This window comes from Ammospiza caudacuta, chromosome 8 (genome assembly GCF_027887145.1).
Source record: "Ammospiza caudacuta isolate bAmmCau1 chromosome 8, bAmmCau1.pri, whole genome shotgun sequence".
Lineage (NCBI taxonomy): Eukaryota > Metazoa > Chordata > Aves > Passeriformes > Passerellidae > Ammospiza > Ammospiza caudacuta.
Genome location: NC_080600.1, coordinates 20,325,214 through 20,344,189, shown reverse-complemented (window position 1 = coordinate 20,344,189; position 18,976 = coordinate 20,325,214). Strand labels below are relative to the sequence as shown.

The following is an 18,976-nucleotide window of genomic DNA, read 5'->3' as shown; positions in this document are numbered from 1 at the left end:
TTGGATGAAGGCAACATAGTGAGATTATAAACCAAAATGAACAGAAATTCCCCAAACTAAGAACTGAAGAAAATCCCATGACAAATTTGACTACAACCACGATTTCAAAATGGGGCATAGTTTAATTTGCTCAGTTACAGTTTTGGAATTGTTGTTTTTATCATTAGCTGAGACAATTGAGACTACTGAGTTTTCAAGCATAAATTGTTGCTCATGTGTCAGTTAAGAAGTGGTGCTGACATTTTGTAAGGTTGCCTCTTTGCAACACAGTATTTCCATGGATTGCAGAAATCTTAATGCCAGAAAGTTTGTGTTTTAGGGCTGCTTTTGGAGTGTCTGTGCGTTCCAGAGGGTGCCTTTCCCATTTCAAATTGTTTGTTTCTTCCCCCTAGTACCCAGTGATGAGGGGACAGGATTTTTCAGCTGCCACTGGTTACACTACTCAGAGATCATCCATTCTACCTCTCTACGAGGTAAGTCACCCTGTTTATGGAGTGGTACTCAGTCAAAATAAAATACAAGGAAACATCCTAAATGTGTCACAGATTGTGCTCACTTTGGGCAGTTGCTTGTCTTTGTTCTCAAGAGACAGCTTCCCACAAATAATGTTAGAAAAGAATTAATCTAAATACACTTTCTTGTGTTTGCTTGTATGATACAGCTGAAAATGTTGTTTTCTTGAGTCATTGTGATGGCACAACATGCAGCTTCTGGGCAAATGTGGCTACAGGATCCAAACTTACTTTAATTCATTTTCCCATGTAATTCATGATTATATTTTTATTTCCCCAGAATACTTTCCAGGAGCTACAAGTGGTGAGGAGAAATCTAAATTTATTCAGAACCCAAATGATGGATTTGGAATTGACTATGTTGCGTCAACAGACCACGGTTTATCAGCACATGACAGAGGAGGAAAGGTAAAATTACCTTATTAAAAAACAAAGAGAAAATACCCTGGCATATCAAAAAATGTGTTACTGCTCTTGAGATCAGCAAGAAATCTATTCATTTCAATTTGAACAGGGTTGGAGATGAGTTTTTTTGCCAAAATCTTATTTACTCTTTTCTTTATGCATCTTCATTCTAGATTTTTTTACTCTTTGTCTCTTCCAATCCATATTTCTCACTAATTATTTTTTCTGCATCCTTTCTCCAAAGTGATTCCACAGCTGCAGATATTAAGGGTTGTTATCATAGGATACTTGATTGCAGGGGAAAGAAATCTTAAAGATATGATTTTAGATCACTCCCATCTTCGTAGATGTAAATAAAGAATGAAAACTGTAGCATTCAGATGATTTTCCACCCTTCAGTGGCTACTCATTGAGCTACAGATGGCATTCATATTCTGGCTCTGAGTGGTTGTGCTCGCCAGGAGTGGTAGTAGCAGCAGATCTGGAACAATTTTTGAAACTGATTATATATTTAGTTTAGTTGAATCAGCTCTTGGCCTATCACTTTAAAAGTAAACACGTTTGAAATCAGTTGGCTGCCTTAGACTGTGGCTTCCTGGCCAAAATGTAGCTCTGAGTGCTGGGGAAGCTATAACCACAGAGGAGAAGTAGCATGTGATTACTGCATTACTCTGTGGTGCTTGTTCTTATCAGCTTTAAATTTAATTTGATTAGATATATAAATACTGATTTCTTCTGCATTTAAAGCTAAAATTTTTGGAGAATGTTCTGTGGTACACTATGTGGTTTTGTTTTTTCTGTGGACTGATACATCTTTTCTATAAACGGAAAAAGACTTCTGTGCCACGTAGGCATTCAGCTAACATTGCTGTGTCCTGCTTTGAATTCCCTTGTATGAAGTCCTTTACTTGTGGCACTGTCCTGCTCAGTCACCTCTTTGCAGCTGGGTGCAGTGACTGCTTTTGTTCTTTCTGTGGTGGCCTTGCTGTAGATTCGAAGCTGACCAGCTGCAGAGCCTGAGGAAGTCTGTCCGCATGGAGCTGCAGGAGTTGGAGATGCAGCTGGAAGAGCGTCTGCTTGCCTTGGAGGACCAGCTCAGAAGTCTGCACATGTCTTCACCTTACAGACCTCAGGCACACATAGTAAGTATTAGTTTTGCAACAGCATCATGTTTTTTCTCCATATAATGTTCATTAGAGAATTGTAGAATAGTTTGGGTTGGAAGGGACCTTTAAAGATCATCTAGTCCAACCTGCAATGAGCAGGGACAAATAATAACTCATAACTGATACAACTCTTAGAATGGGATGGAATCTAATGATGCCATGTGTATCAGGGGTCATATTTTCTCATTTTCAGTCACTATTTCACCTTGGGGAAAAATTGTGTGACTTTCTTGGTGTTCATATCAATACATACCCTGGGGGGTTTTAGGGCTGAGAAAGACAGACCTCTTCTGTTAGTGCTTTCTTTTTCCTCTTCATGACCCTGAATTTTCACAGTTTTGGTAGCTAGGGCTTATGTCTAAAATCCTTGGAGCATGGTGATGGGCTTTCTGGAGTTCTACACTGATTTTCTTGAGAGATGAGGGCAGAGAGATGAGACATTCACAGTGTTTCTCTCCCAAGAAACAGACTGTGCTTTCTCTCTAGCTCTGCCAATCCTTGGGAACAAAAACAAAAGCAAAAAACCAAAACAAAAACAACAACAAAACAAAAATCCCACACCAAAAAAAAAAAACAACCCCACACACACAAAAAAACAAAACGAAAAATGGGGAAAATCCCATTGTCATGAGTTTTTTCCTCCGTTGCCTTTTGTCGCTCCTTCAGATGAAGACATGGCTGCCTGACAAACAGTGGGCAAAGCTCTGCTCCCACGAACGCTCCCCAAAAGTGCAAGAAGGGGGAGAAGAGGCTTTGTCTGTGTTTATTGGTGGCATGGCAATATACTTTCTCTTCTTTTCCACTCAGCGAAGGACTGTTCCTCTCTTTTTGTGCTGCAGTTCTGCCATCAGCCAAACAAAAGAAGCACAGACAAAAAGTGTCATATGCTCTTCCTGGGTTTCATTTCTCTTTCTTAGCCAGTCATCTTCTGTAGAAGCAGCACAGGCACAGGCCACATCTTCCTCTTCAGTATTTTGTCATGGGGAAAAACATTGAAACCCAAGAACAGGAAAATATGGTATTACTGTGATCTCAAGCCAAACTTGCATTCTTTGAACTGTATAAATAACTTTTTATTTGTAAATCCTTTTATAGAAGAGCACCAGCTTTAAAAATGACTGAAATTAACTTTCTCCAACCAGCTCCACTTCCGGTTTCCAACTTTCTGATTTTACAGAAACTTTTCTGACATGCAGCATGTTTATATGCTAGCTTCTGAGAGCTCTGAGAAATTCCTAAGTGCATTAACTTAACTTAATTTTTCAGGGTATGTATGGAAGCAGAAGTGCTGATAACCTGTCGTGTCCTTCTCCATTGAACGTCATTGAACCAGTAAGTGGTTACTCTGTGTTTTTCAGATGAAAAGAACCAGGAAGACTTTACTTTAAAATAGGTTGCAGGAGATTAATTTGACACATAATTTTAGAAATACTTTACTCCCTTAAATAGCTTTGTTGATGCAATTTTCCTTAAGCAGATTTAGCTGTAGGTCTAAGTGCCTGTAGAGTCTTGTTAGCTTTTAAGAGGAATATGTAGAAGTGAGATATTTTTTCATTTAGTTGATACAAATGATGGTACTACCTCATTAATTTTCTAGGGAAATTTTTTTTTTATATTTCTGCACATTTTCTGTTACTGAAAATAAGTAGTTCAAAAACTGCAGAAAGGAAAGAGCAAACAAATGAAAATCAAGCCCTTACGTGTGTGCCTGTCAATGGCTCTGGCAAGATGTATATGTGTTGCAAAAGTCGGTGGCTTGGGGAAGAGCCACAATTTTTATTTATGTTGGCTTTAAAAAAGGCACATTCCTTTTCATGATTCTCTTTGTTGCAGTAATAAAGGCAAAGGATATATTTATTCTATAGCTGTATTTGTTACATGGAGGGAATGAGTAAGCAATTAAATAAATAGCAAGAAAACATAGTTATGTGACTTTTTTGTTTGCTTATTCAGGACTGTTTCTTTTCTGAATCCTTAGGTCTCTGAGCTTATTCGAGAGCAGTCATTTCTGAAGTCTGAACTGGGTTTAGGACTGGGAGAGCTTGGACTGGAAACTCTCCCAGCAGAGGGTACAGAGTCGGTATTCTCCCATGGAAACTCAGATTCCTCTTCAGTGTGCTCTGGTCACACAGGTAGAAGAGCCAGGAGTCAAAGCAAGAAGTTGTACCGAGCCTCTGTTGCCTTAACACCAACTCCCCCGCTGAGAGCAGGCACTGGACAGCCAGTGGAAAGCTCTGAGGAGCTTGCAGACTCCAAGCCAGAGGTGGAGCACAAACTTGAAAAAATCCCTCTCATGCCTTCAGCTGATGAAATCCACAAAGCAGTGGAGCAGGAGGAGCTACAGCAAGTCATACGGGAGGTGAGGAAGAAGGGGCTGAGATCTGGGATGTTTGAAGTGAGTTTCCTGAAACCTAAAGGCAAGGCTGGTTGTAACTCCTATCCATCAAGGTTTTCTCTTCCCTCTCCAGCCAAGGCTCCATCCTGTTCCTGTGCTGTGTCTGAAAGCTCAGAACATGTCACTAGGTGTTGGAGCCTCAGCTCTGTTTATGTGCAAAGCAGTGGATGTTTTTTCAGTGGTAGTGGTTAGCATGTAAATTAATAGCTAAGTATGGCTGGGAAAGAATTTGCTGTCTCTACTACTTGGTTAAGCAGCAGTATTTTCGATTCCCAAGTGAAAATTTCTGTCATGTTTGCTTGTTAAAATGCCAAACTGGAGTTCATTGAGTGGTGAAATAGTGTTTCTGGAACAACGCCCTAGTAAATGCTAAGTGTACTTTCTAGTCCCTCTACCCCAACCACTAAGGACCATAGGAATGTAAATGAAACAAGCTGAAGGCAGGTGGGAAGTTATTTCAGAGTTTGAGTGATTTTGGATCAATTGTACTGGACTAGTTTTATTGGCAGTCAATGAAAGTGAGGAGTGCTTGGTTATTTTTCCTGTGGGCCAAGTTAAGAAACACAACTAAAACTATGTGTTTTGTTAGTGGCATGACAGAAAAGCTCTCTGGCAAGCAATATAAATGGAGAAAGGAAGCCAAAGAAACTACTTGTTCTGAAATGAAGTGCCTGTGAAAAAGTGGAGCAAACTTTGCTCTGAATACAGAAATGGGAATCGAGAACTTGTAGATTTTATTCCCTCTTCTTCACAAGAGAAGGTTCACTTAGCCTTTAGCTTGTCCCTTGAAGCTTTTGTATGGCTCTGCCATAGACCACTGAGGACTAGGTAAGATGTCATGCTTAGAAATGTACAACAGATCAGGCTGTAATGCCGTGGTACCTTCCGTGTGTGTTGAACCTGTGGATAATTGGAAGCAGCTTTACCTTATCTTTGTCTGTGAAATGGATGAGATGCATGCCACTCATCAGAAGAGTGGTCCATGAGATATTTAGTGCACCTTGCACTGTGCTTCTGATTCTGCAGTGAAACCAAGGTGGCCTGTGTATCCAGGCTGTCTGTAAAAATCCACATGTCAGTGGTGTCATGGTGGAAGGCTGCTAAAGGAGAAACTGAGATAGGAAGGAGTAATTCAAAAGTACTGCAAAAGCAGTTTAGACAAAAACCAGTGGGCTGAAGTCAAAGGACAGGATTATTTCAGTCAATATTTTTTTCTGAGGTTAGCCTCTGTGAACGTTCCTCTTTAGCTTCATTAGTTGACAGCAAATAAAGTTGTGTACTCTTTGCACAGGGATTGTTATTTGGGTTGTGTGGCACTGAGGACATTGTAATGCTGAAAGAATCCACACTGAACTGAGAGGCTACTATTCAAAGATGAGTAGTCAGCAAACAGCTGAGCTTGACTCACTTTGTGAATATTTGAGCACACAGAAAGATTGTCCCTCAGTTTAACTTCATTGGCAGTGGGTTCTGGATCAACTCAAGATTCTCAGCATGAGGAGTTTTGCAGGTCAGAGTGGAGATGCATTGGCTCACAGCACTTGGTGGATTTTGCAGAACCAGAGAATGCTATTAAACACATATCAGGAAAATCTTTATTATTTCTTAAGAGTTAAAACAGAGCATAAACTGAAATGATGCCTTGCTTAAATAGCCCTATTGTTAGCAAAGGAATTCCAGTTTCATTGTCAAAAGAAAGAAATCTGGTAGGATGCATTCTTGATGTATGCACTCACAAATATTAAACCCTTGTTCATTCCTCCCATTCTCTGTAGCTGACCTTGTGTTTAGGGGAGGGAGAAGCCAGGCAGTGGGTGTGATATGCCTGGGTGGGCTGTAATGCATGTGAACTTTGACCTGTAACTATTTGTTCTGTGAAAAAAACCCCATGGTGTTAACTTTTGGCATTAATGGACTAACTCCCTCGGAAAAACATTCAGCAACATGAAGTGCTAAAATAGCAAACAGTAGCTCTCTTGATGAAATGCAGCCTGGCCTCCACAGGATTGTCACATGAAGTACTTACTGCTTGACTTGAATAAGTCACAGGGTCACCAGGAGGGCCACCAGGCCCTCTCATTCTGCTCTTCTCCAATTTAAAATATGTGCTGGTTTAAAGATCTTTCTGCTTATGAGAGTGGAAATTCTGATTTTGCTAACAGTTCTTCATTATAAATGACACTTAATGAAGCTACACTTTAAGGAAATGTATGATTTTCCTGTCATCATCTGCTTTAAGAGGCTGTAATGAGTCTTAATGGGACAGAGATAGTCTGGCAGATAATCATCCCTTTTCCATTTTCCATTCAAATCTGTGTTAGCTCAACATCCCTCAAAATGTAGGTTGTACATGTGTGCAGGTGTTGGGATTCCTCATCTTATTATTTTGAGCATAAAATCTCACCAGCTGCTGCCATGAAGGAGTGACATGGGAAGAAAGAATAGGAAGCAATTCCTTTAATTGTAGAAAATTTACTTCAGAACTATAAGCACTGTGAAAAGCCTTGTTCCCATTTCTGGTTGGTTGGTGAAGAACACCTATCTCCAGATTTGCTGTAAGTGGTACACTTCACTCTCAATCAGTTCTTTAGCAGCAACATAATACTGCAGTAATGGTAATTCTTTTCTAGGAGGGGAGGTCATTGGTTTACTGTTGTTAAAATGGGAGTGATACTGTGTTTTCAGTGAAATATTGTGTTGGTGTTGTATCAGTGTAGTAAATGTAGCATAAATGAGTGGTTTTCTCATTTTTCAAATGATCAATTTTTCATTCACTTGCTAAAAAGTAATTGATGGAGCATTCATTGACTGCTTTTCTGTCTTCTGTACAGAGGAAGTCTTGGCAGGGGGCTGTGCCCTCTGCAGAGCAAATAGAAGGTGCACCTTGCCCTAACTAATTTATAATGAAAAAGGCAAATATTGGCCATTGGTCACGACACACGCGGGGTACTGAGTCACTGCAGGAGCCAGTGCTGGCTCACCACACTGGAGTGACCTTGCTGAGTCTGGAGGGGGAGGAAGCAGAGCCTGTGAAAAGAGGCAGTGGAGGGTGGCCTTGTTGTTGTCCAGACAGGAAGGTGAGAAGCAGAGGGCTCAAATAATCAAGGTCAAGCCAGAAGCTGTTGGAAGAGCTGAGAATAGAACAGGAGCTGCTTTGCTTCCAGTCTCTACTTTTTTACAAGACTGTCTGTTGTACTAGATCATTTACTTGCTAATTTGGGAAGCTTTTATGAGCTTTTTTTGGAAAGTGACGTTTATTTTTGTCTGTCTGTTGAGAGAAGGGTACAAAATGACTGTTCTGTAGCATACTCAGACCCACCCCATGAGATACTGAAGAAGAAAGGCAGAGAGAGCACTGGGGGCTCTCTTATGCCTGCTGGACAGTTGGGGTGCTGTGTGCGGGTTTCCCTGTGCCTACATTTCTAAATCCCAAAGCCCTTACTGTGCTGACAGTGGTTCTAAAGCTTTGTACATCAGTGTGTGCATCAGCATAGACATCCTCTGGGCTTTCAGCTGTTGGTGAAACAGGCTCTATTGCACAGTGGCTTTTCTTTTGTCTGTTAATCAGCAAACAACCCAACTGGAACCCATTTCCCAACAATATCGTAGTCAAGGCAGTCTGAATTTCTGCTTGATGCAAAGTAGTAATGAAATGAGGAACTTTGCCACACTAATGGTTTAGGGATTGAATTGCCTGCCAAAGAGAACAAGGGATAAATAACCTGCTGCTAATGCTGCTGCCACCCTTCTGACGTTGTTGCTTAATCCTTTTGACGCACCAGGAAAAGGGGAGACTAACATGAAAAAGAAAAATGTATTGCTTAACTGGGATGCTGAGTGCTTCTGTGTGACCTTAGGCCAGACTCTGGCTCTTACCCCCCCTGCACCTTCTCACAGTTGTTGTCCTCCTCTGTCCTTGGAACTGTATCTGACTTGTCCCTCATGAAGACCATCCAAAAAAATAAGTTGGTGCCAATGATTTCTTGTACTTGCAAGAAGCCCACACTGTTTTTCTTTGTCATTCCCTGATCTTTTCCAGCATAATATGCTCTTGTAGAACTGTGTTTTGCCTCCTTTTCTCCTTTGTTTTCTTTACTGTAGCAGTCAGTGCTCTGCTCTTTTTTGTTGTAGCCTCAGCCACATTCACATGCCTGCTACTGGAAACTCTTAGGTGTATTTTATATAAAACTTAATGAGTAATTCCTTTGTCACAATCCTGTGAAAAATAGCTTTCACTGGCATAGATTAAACCTCTGTTGGCCCATTGATGATGTGAACAACTGCTGAAATTCTTTGTCGTTCCTGCTGAAAGTATGCAATTAGGATTTGTCTCCTTTTCAGTAATTTGAAAACAACAGCTTATGTTCACGGACTTGGACCTGTTCTACTGTGTAATCCATTTGTGAGAGAGATCAACCTTCCTTCCTTTTCAAGAGAATAACAGCTTGTCAAAAAGTAGTGCATTTGGGATGCTTATGATGTATATATCCTAAAATGTTTTTCTTCAGAACTTTTCATAGTTGAAATGTATTCTTTTCTTAGCATAAAACCAGATATTCTAAGTGTAAAACATAAATGTATTTGCCATCTGGAAATATAGAACTAGTTTGGTTTTCATTTATATAATTTGCAAGAACTTCAAAATGACTTACAGTTATTTTTTCATCCTTCTAATGTTTTTTCCAGTCACAGTTTTGAAAGTTGAATTTTAGTGGTGCATGTTGGTAGTATCAAACATATCTGCAATATCATTTAGTTTTATCCATTGTTTATACAAATTACTGACCTTTACATTTTGGCTAATCCCTTTCAGATCAAGGAATCTATTGTTGGTGAAATAAGAAGAGAAATAGTAAGTGGATTGTTAGCAGCTGTATCGCCCCAAAGCAGATCTGCAACTGCAAAGCAAGATACACAGCCGTGAAACTGGTACTACAGGTAATCTTTGGGGATCTGCAAGAACCAGATTTTATTTTTATTTTAATTGCGTTATATATCATTGCTAACTTATACCTTGCTTTGTTTGCATTTTCTCCTTGAAACGTAAGTTATCAAATTTGAAGTTCATTGAATACAGAGAATACTGATAATCCTGGATAGATTTAGAAAGTAAGCTGGTTTGTAGTTTGGCCCATTCTACTGTCGGCTTTCATAGAGTGGTCCTTGAATTTTAGTTTCAGTGTGCTCTATGATGACTTTTTATGATAAGACATCATGCAAGAGGATTTCTGCAGTTTGCATGCCTTAGATGTGAATAGTTTCAAAATACATACTTAAACATAACAAACAGACTTCCAAAAATCTAACTTAGGTCTTCATCTTCCTTTTTTTTTTCCTAAGGTTGGATGTAGTTGGAAGTGCTGTGGGATTCTGCTCTGCGCAGCACCCAGTGGTGGAAGTGCCAAGTTGGTTTTGCTTCAGGAAGTGTTAAAGCTGCTGAGATGGGCTACTGTGTTTGGCGCTGGGTTCTCCGATGTGGACCTTTCCTTGAGTTCATCTGTAAGGACTTAGACACTTTAACATTACTTTCTTTAAAGCATCAGCAAAATTGTGTCACTCTGAAAGGTTTTGTATTTATTTGTATGTCCCTGTTGTAAATTTTTATGTAGCTAATTTCTTTGTCTAATGATGCATCATGAAACTTGAAGATTTCCACACGTAACCAATTTATAAATAACATGTACACATTCAGTCTAGCTTTTTTTAAAAAAAATAAAAAAAAACCACAACAACCCCTCCCAAAACACTGACCTCTATGAGGTATTTATTGTGCAATAACTGATCCACTTTAAGAGCTTGAAATAACCAGTAATGGTTTCCACTGCTGTTACTTAGTGCCACTTCAAAAGAAGGAAACAACCCTGCTACACAAATTGCTGTTAATTCTTGAGGCGGTTACTATTAGCAGAGTGGTAGAATGACATGAGGTTACTCTTAAAACTACTTAAAGTTCTGACACTGAAAGCCTTATCTTTGTGTAGAAGACAACTTTTAACTAATTTTATTTGCTTCCTTGCTGTTTGCTCATCCCTTTATAGGAAAGTGCCTTATTTAAGCACTGGGGTGTTTTTTTTTTTGGTGTTGACTACTTGCAGTCATACCAAGAGAAGTTCTGCTTCATATTAACCAAAATGCAATAAAAATGCTATCTTCTGAAAGCAATTAGGATTTGCAACTTGGAATGCATGAATGACCTTGCTTATATTATGGGGAAAATGGAAAAAATCTCTTTTCCTTCTCCATCCCTCACAGAGTGTATTTTCAGTCAGCCTGGTGAATATACAATGGAGAAAGTCGGAAGTCATTGGAGTTTTTATGTGGTCAAATAGACATTTAGTGGATATGTAATATCCGTTTTGGCTGTGCTTGAACTCTCTTTACTCCTTTGCCTTTTCCATCTACTAAAACTCTTCACAGTATGTCAAGGTCTTTAATCAAAAATAGTTTCAAATATTACAATATTATATGAAAAAGTTTATAAAATTTTAAATTGTGTTAGGAAGACACACAAGGGCTGATTTCTTTAAAAAACTGTATATTAAACCAATAAAATATTTATTTTGCATATAATTTGTGTCAGTGTTTTGTATTGTGCATGGTTTACTCTTAAGCAAAATATGATAGATTTGATCAAACAGTACACAGAATGGGGAACAGCAGGAAAGCCTGGGACTTGGCTTTCCAAAAAGCTTTCAGATATTCAGGGACCCTGGAATGTGAGAGCAGTTTTGGCACTTAAAACCACTGTCTTAAAGTTGTTGGCTTCTGTTGCTGGTCCAAGAAGTTGATGAGGTGACCTCTCATCAGAGTTTGTCCCTGTAAGTAGAGGCAGGGCTTTCTTGAAAACCTTATTGTGCACATTGGAAAGCTGAAATATAAACTCTGGCAGCACTGATACGTGGCAATCCATACAAGGTGGTAGTTGCAGTAGATTTCTGCCTTGCTTTGCAGCTTGCATGAGCATGCAGCTCCATTCCAGAACACCGCAGGAGATCAGCCAGCCAGAGCCACGTGTCTGCAACCTTCCTTTGCAAATGCAGAAACCCAAGCATACTCAACCTGCTCCCCTTGTCAGATTAATTAACACTCTTGACCACTTATGTAGGTCCTGTGCCTTTGAGCTGCTCAAAGCAACTTTCCAAGAAAGGTGACAGCTGCAGCTCTCAGGGAGTGCTGGAGGAAAGCACTTTGGGAGCTGGTGGCAGTTGAGCAGGAGCATCTTCCATGGAGACAGCAGCCTGACTTCCTGCTACTCCACCAAGAAAAGTCACTTGCTGGTAACGTCCCAGGGTGTCTGAGGTACTTCATCTTGTAGCTTGTAAGAACATTTGATCTCAGCAGTACAAATCCTAATGTTTAATATATCCTGAGAAATGAAAAGTACTGCCAAATTTTCATCCAACTGATGGAAGTCATATTTCTGAGGTTTGGCTATAATTTAAAATAAAGACATTTCAAAAAGGTGTTTATAAAAACTGTACTAAAACAAATGGATATAAAAGCACCTTTTTTCTGTAGTCTGGTTAACAAATTTTTCCCATTCTTAAACACACTTCCAGATAATATTTTCTGAGTGACACTTATATATGGAATGCCTATAAACTGTTAAAAAATTATTTTAATGGTTCTGTCATATAGGCTAAGTTGAGTTGGTGTCAACTTCTGTTGACAATTGTTTGTGCCTTAGGAAAAACCATCATTATTGATGCCTATCCTGGGTGACTTAGCATAATGGTTTTCTGAGCATGGACAGTTTTAATTTTGTTTAATGATTCAAACTGCTACTTTCCTTGCAAATTAGTGTTGTCTTTTTTTCTGCCAGCCTGGAATTTGATATGGATTCTGTGCAGATTCAGACAGCTTTATTAGTGACTGATTAATACTGGTCAACTAAATTTGCAGTGAATGAAGCCAGACTGTATTGCCAGAGATATTTTGCATGCATTTCTAAATTTTACTATGACAGTGACCTTTGTCATTGCCTGTTGGCTGTAGGAGTAACAGGAGAACCCACCTAATCCTGTGGCTTAAAGATTTGTACCATTGGTGGCATTTTGGCTTTTTCAGTCATGGGTTGGTCCATGTGGCACCAGGCTTGTTGGAGACAGATTGTGTTCACTGGCTAAAAGGGGTAAAGGATTCTAGACTGTGGGTTGGTGGTGGTGATTTGAGAGGGCTTTAAGCTGGTTTGGCAGGGGGAGGGAGATAAGGCTTGGCTCAGTAGAGATGGGCCTAGGGGCAGCATGCCAGTGCTGGGGTGGAATCAGTAGCTCAGCTGATGTGCTTCTGCAGCAATGCACAGTGTCAGTAACAAACAGCAGGAGGAACTGGAAGCCATTGAGCAGCAGGACAGCCATGACATAGTGCCCCTCACAGAAATGTGCTGGGATGACTTGTGTGGCTGGAGTGCTGCAGTGATGGCTGTAAGCTCTTCGAGGAGGCAGAGGCAGGGGGGTGCCTTTGCACATTAGGGAGTATTTATTCTGTGCAGAGCCCAGGATAGCGATGATAAGGGTGAGTGCCTGTGGGTGAGAATCGGGGTGGGGGGGAAACCAGCAAGGCAGAAATCTTGGTGGGAGTCTGTTGCAGACCACCCAGGATGAGGCAGCAGATGAACTGTTTGATAAGTGCCTGGCTGGTATTTCATGATTGTTGGCCTGTGTTCTTGTGGGAGGCTTTATCTTCCCAGATATCTCTTGAAAACTCCAGCAGAGGAGAGGGGGCAGTCCTGGAGTGTGCAGAAGAGAACTTCCTGACACAACTGGTAAGTAAGGCTACAAGGGGTGGTGCCCCACTAGATCTGTTTACAAACAAAGAGGGGCTGGTGGGAGACGCTGTGCTCAAGACAGCCTTCAACCACAGAACCACAAAATGGAAGTTTCTGATTCTTGGTGAAGTAAGGAGAGGGATCAACAAAACCTCTACCTTGAACTTGTAGAAGGCAGACTTTGGCTTGTTCAGGACACTGGTTCAGAGTGTCAGTGGGAATCAGTCCTTAATAACTAAGACACTCACAAGTCTGTGGGGCCAGGCAGGATTCACTCGAGGGTACTGAGGGAGGTGGTGGAAGAGCTTGCCAAGCCACTCTCCATCATTTGTCAGCAGTTCTGGTTAACCAGAAAAGTCCCAGCTGGAGACTGCCCAATGTGACACGCACCTGCAAGAAGTGTTGGAAGGAGAATCCTGGGAAGGAGAGGCCTGTCAGCCTGACCTCAGTGCCAGAGAAGGTTATGGATCAGTTTAAGTTGAGTTCAATCTCATGACACATAGAGGATAGCCAAAGCATCAAGCCCAGCAGCATGGATTTAGGAAAGGTAGGTCCTGCTTAGGCAGTGTGATATTTACATACCAGGTAGCGCACTTAGCCTTGGCTCCTGGCTTGTCCCTACTCGTGGAACAGCCCCATTCCTGCTACTCCCAACACCTGTATAGGAAATAGAAAAACAACTGTGCCCCAGCCAACCTGCCCAGGTCACCAAAACCCAGATCCTCTCCTCCAGGTGTGTCTCAGTCCCTCCCTTGCAGATGCTACAGGCAGGACCTTGATTGTTTTGACATCTTTTGGTCTAGCATGTTCTTAGAGGGGGAGGAGGAGGAGGCAAGAAAGAAGGGCCATCTGAAGTCTCAAATTCAAAAATCAGAATTTTAAGAACATGTTCTGAAATTGGCATACTGAGCTTTTACAGGTACTTGGTGACTTTTCATTTTCTGCCTGGGAATGTGTGTTTGCACAGGGGTTTTCTAACTCAGATTCTGAAACTGTGGAAGTTTATTCCTTGGTTTATCTTCTACGTGTTCTATATTTTAACTTGTGTTTAAAAAAATTTACAGTAACAACTGAATTTTATATTTCAGTTGTTTATTTAGTGATATAGTCAGGCAACTTTTGCATTAAAGATTTAATATGGAAATAATGTAATATAAATTTATTCTAAAACCTATGTACACTACACAGTTTTGTTTATTGAAAGATGTATTAGATTTATCCTATTCTTGGTAAGGAAGCAAATTGTAGCATCTTTTCCTGCTGAAATACACTCCTAAAATCAGTACCAGAGTTTTTCTTTCTGCACTATTGAACTATAGTCCATATTAGGCAAGAATCTTTTGACTGTCTGCTCAGGTCATGTCCCATTAATCCAGCTCCTTTCTTGTGTTTTGGATGTGTGTATTCTACTGATGGTAGTGGATGGGACCTAGCAGTAAATGTTTGTACATTACTTCAAAGTGTGGAGAGCTATGAATTTCAGAGGAAGACTGGAATAGACAGTGTAAGTTCTTCCGTGCTCAGATAAAATAACTTTAAACTGATTCTGATTAAAACCATACTGCTGAGCAATTATTTATTATCTTAGCTAAAGAGCTTGTATAAATAGAAATAGCTGTATCTCTTTACTTATCTAGGCTTTATGTATCCTAACATATATAGTTAGTACATAAACAAGTCCAAACCTGATACGCTGTGGATAAGAACTGGCAATGGAAATTTGGGTTAGACTGTTATCAGGACAACAGCTCTCTCTGAACGTCCCACTGACTCTGTCACTGCTCAGAAAGACTTTCTGTTCTTCTTCTTGACATGACTGTGGCAGCACTTGGCACTCATGAGGCAGATGAGATCTGCTCTGCATTCTACCTCCCTGGCAAATATGAAATTCTTTGCATTTTCTATATATAAATAGCAGACTGTGTTTCCAGCAGCTCAGTGGGAGTCACCCTGTTTGCAATGCTGTTTGGAAAGGAAAATTTCAGTGTCATTTTGAATATGTAATTTTTTTATTCTTGGAAGGCTTCTGTCTGATTTTAGCACCCATGAGGGAGGCACAGTGCACAGCCCCAAAGGGCAAACTGATGCCCCTGTCTGGGCAAAGGCAGGGAAGAAGCTGTTCATCAGTTTTTAGAAAAAGGCACAAGGAAGAGGCACATGGAAGCCCTTTTGGCTGTAGCAGAAAGCCAGAGTGCTCTGCAGTGTTTCTCCCTCTGATGCTGCTGGGGCTGCCCATGCTGAGGATGCATTGCTGTGAGGAGAGGGGCCATCTGGAGAGCCCAGGGAAAGCACAGGGCAACATACCTTTGTTAAATCTCACACATAGCAGTGGCTAAAATGGGGATTAAAGTTGTGTCTGAGACACACTGGGAGAATTGCCACGTCTAAACTTGCTCTGCAAAGGCCCCTGTTGGATCAGGGTGCTGCAAATTAATGCTTCTCTGCATCTGCACTGGTGAGTTTCGGAGCCAAAGCCCTAAGCAGGTTTGTTTTACAAGGAACTCCGGCTCTCCTCTCCAGAGTGATGCTGCAATAGTCTCTGACTACACCAGAGGAGCTGAGGCAGATCAGGGCCACAACAAAACTTGTGCAAAGAGTGCAAAACCAACACCCTTGAATTGCTGTCCCAGAAGCCTTGTCTTTGGCTGGAAACAAGATAAAAACCTTTCCTAGACACCAGGGGAAATAGCTCAAGCAGGAACTATGCCACAAGTGCTTCCACAGCTCATCCCTACAGCAGGATATTCTAAAAGGCTTCATACCAGAACATAATGAATGACATAGGAAGGAAAGATCTTGGACAGTTCTTATTATTTTTAATTCCATTACAGTTTTAGCTGAATCATGAAGGCATCTGAAACTGAAGTTGTGGGGAGTGCACTAAAAACAGAAGATGAAGTACAAGGATGTGTCAGTACTTAAGTGTTTCAGCTATCCCCAGACTATGATGCAGTCTATAGAAAATGCCAGCACACTTTGCCTGCAGACTTCTAATGCTGCAAATTGGTGTGAGAGGGAGCCAAGGTAGGCATCCTCAAATGCTATAGCTGAGTGCTCTCTCACTATGCCTCTTACACTATTATAAAAATACTGGTATTGTATTAGTGCATGTGAAGATTGTTGGGCTGCCAGCTCCAAATAGGCACAGGGAGAAAAGCTGCAGGGAGCAAATGCTTCCACATCACATTGTTGGGGGGCCTCTCTCCCAATCCTAGCCAGCCCCATTAAGGATTAGTCCTTGTGTTCTGGTCTGTCCTGTTGTCTGTCTCTCTTCAGAAGCTGCCAAAAAGTGGTTTTGTTGGTTTGGGTTCTTTGTAAGGCTGCTCAGCTTGTTTCTTATATACCATTAATAAAGATGCATTTGAGACATGATTCCTTTGGACAGCAATGTCCAGCAATCTAGAGCCGAAACACACTGTTATAATCCTTTGAGCACTTGATATTTTAATAATTTTTTACTGTCTGAATATGGTTTATAAAATTACTTTATCATTGACATAAGAAATGTTAAGCCTTTGCATTGAAATTATAGCTCCTGTGATCAGTAACAAATATTAGAATTGTAATTGTACAATTTAATACATGAAGTTTCATAGACATCTAGAATAGATATTTTATGGAAAACAGGTATTTTCTAGAGAAACTTGATATTTAAAATATACAATTTATTAATACTTATGGTATCAATGTATCTGGAAAACATTTTTCTCACAGTATCTCACAGCAAAGCCAAACATTATTTTCTTTCAAGTACCAAAGCTCAAGAGGAAAGCCACTTCAGATCCCTGCTTATGTCCTCCCCCAGGTGTAACCCTGTGTATGTGTGTGTGTATATCCCTGGTATGTCTCTGAAGCTGTCATGGAAGATAATGGCACATCTGTGCATGAAGGAACTGTGAAATTGGATAATCAGACTGTCCTGAAAACAATTCTCTAATTGTCCTGTTGAAAGCAGAGTGTGTCTCTCTTACTTTAGTCCCTTAGACTTCATTGTGCCACCACAACTTTTACAATTGCACTCTTGCTCTAACTGATTAAAACAAATTATGTTTTGTCTTTGTAGGAACATAAGTGAAGGCTTAAAAATGGGCATATGAAACACTGAATATCAGTGTTTTGTGCATCTCTTTCATTTGTTGTGTTAAATGAAGATAAGCATTTCACTTAAGCACCAAAAACATTCAGAATTCAGACTGAGAGGTCCCAGTCCCGACCAATCAGACCCTTCTGTGATTCAAAAGTCACCTAAACTATCATAAGAAATCAAACAGTAAAGTTGCCAGCTACTAGTTGTCAGCTGGGAACAACTATGGTTCACAGTAGCTTGGATTTGGATGAAGAGGGGAATTTTGGCCCTCATGGAGAGTTATTTTTGATCATTGAGACAACTGGATCCTTAGATTAAAGTTTATCCTCCCCTCCTAAGCATTATCAGGTCCTTCCCAAACCAGCTAGCTTGTGTGCTTGCCTCTGCTCAGAAACAGCCTGGTGTTCATAATGTGTCATGGTTTTAATTTGCAAAAATCAAAGCCAAACAAGTATTTCATGTCTGACTTGCTGGTTTGTGCTGTGTGTATGGCCAGTGCATTGCTCTCACCCTCAATCCTCACTCCTTCCCTGCCTCCTCCTCTGGCACAGGTGGGAAAGTACTCAGTGACTCAATAAGCTCGTGGTGAGCTGTGAAAATCCTTAGTGCTCTCAGCAGCCTGAACACTTTCAAATTCCTCTGAGTTTTGCAAAGAGGTAGGCTAGATCAGTGATTGCTGGATGTTGTTTCACACACTTCTTTTGAAATAACGTGAAATTACAAATGAAAATCAATTATATTCATGAAGGAGTACTATTGATATGATTGACCAAATTATTTTCCTGATCTTGGAATGAGGCACAGATTTTAAGTAGGATTTAGTCTCTGAATTTTAGTCATCCAAAAGTGGTTTAACTAGTCTGAATCATCTTTCCTTTTTCTAGAGTTAATGGAGAGAAAATGTAATCTTGAGTAAACACTATATCCCACTTGACTTGGATAGAATGAGAGGCCTGTTGATGTGCTTAGCACGAGGGAGCCCAGAAAGCGGGCTCAAATGTGAGTGTTCTCAGTATCTGGAGTCACATGAAATGGAGCCCACCAAAAGAAATCACAGTCTAAGTATGAAAACCAGGCCTAAGGTGCAAACCCACCAGTGAAGTGTCATGAAATTGTGGACAACTCTGTAGAATCATCATCAAAAATCTTCCTGTAAGATTTAGTAGAGTCTAAAATTGTAGGATTAAAAAAATGTTTGAAAGAGCAAAGGGAATTGTTTGATATGTGCAAAGAGGAGAGCGGTTCTGGCACACTGTAGCAGAGATCGAATTTTTGAATCCACCCCTTCTGCTACCTCCACCCCCAAAATCTGAAAACTTCCTGATTTGTGTTCATCAATAATTAAGAGCCCATCAGCAATACTCAGAGGGAGCTTGCATTGCACTTCTGAGCAGCCAGTTAGTAATATACGGTGGAGAGATCCTCTTTTTCAAATCCCAAGGCTCCAGGCCGTGCAGCGCTAGTATTGCATTTTCAATTAGCCCCTGAGTGAATGCTTGGCATATGTGGAAGTGAGCCGGTACACAATTAGCTTATTGTTCCTTCCAGCTTTCTGCTGAGAGGATCTGAAGGGCTGCTGAAGAGAGAGGAGAGAGGAAAAAAAAAAAAAAAAAGAAAATAGCCAAGCCAGTGGCATCTCTGTGG

General features: G+C 40.6%; 1 protein-coding gene across 2 annotated transcripts in view; it reads left to right on the top strand.

The window, feature by feature from the left end:
• The window catches only part of ITPRID2 (ITPR interacting domain containing 2), a 40,074-nt gene extending 29,057 nt beyond the window's left edge, over positions 1-11,017 (top strand). For both annotated transcript variants that reach the window (XM_058810025.1, XM_058810026.1), the window contains 7 exons: positions 393-473; positions 793-920; positions 1,909-2,059; positions 3,350-3,415; positions 4,062-4,442; positions 9,292-9,416; positions 9,819-11,017. In XM_058810025.1, the coding sequence (XP_058666008.1) occupies positions 393-473; positions 793-920; positions 1,909-2,059; positions 3,350-3,415; positions 4,062-4,442; positions 9,292-9,402 (918 nt within the window). In that variant the 3' untranslated portion in view covers positions 9,403-9,416; positions 9,819-11,017. The remainder of the gene's footprint in view (positions 1-392; positions 474-792; positions 921-1,908; positions 2,060-3,349; positions 3,416-4,061; positions 4,443-9,291; positions 9,417-9,818) is intronic.
• Positions 11,018-18,976: the final 7,959 nt, after the last annotated feature.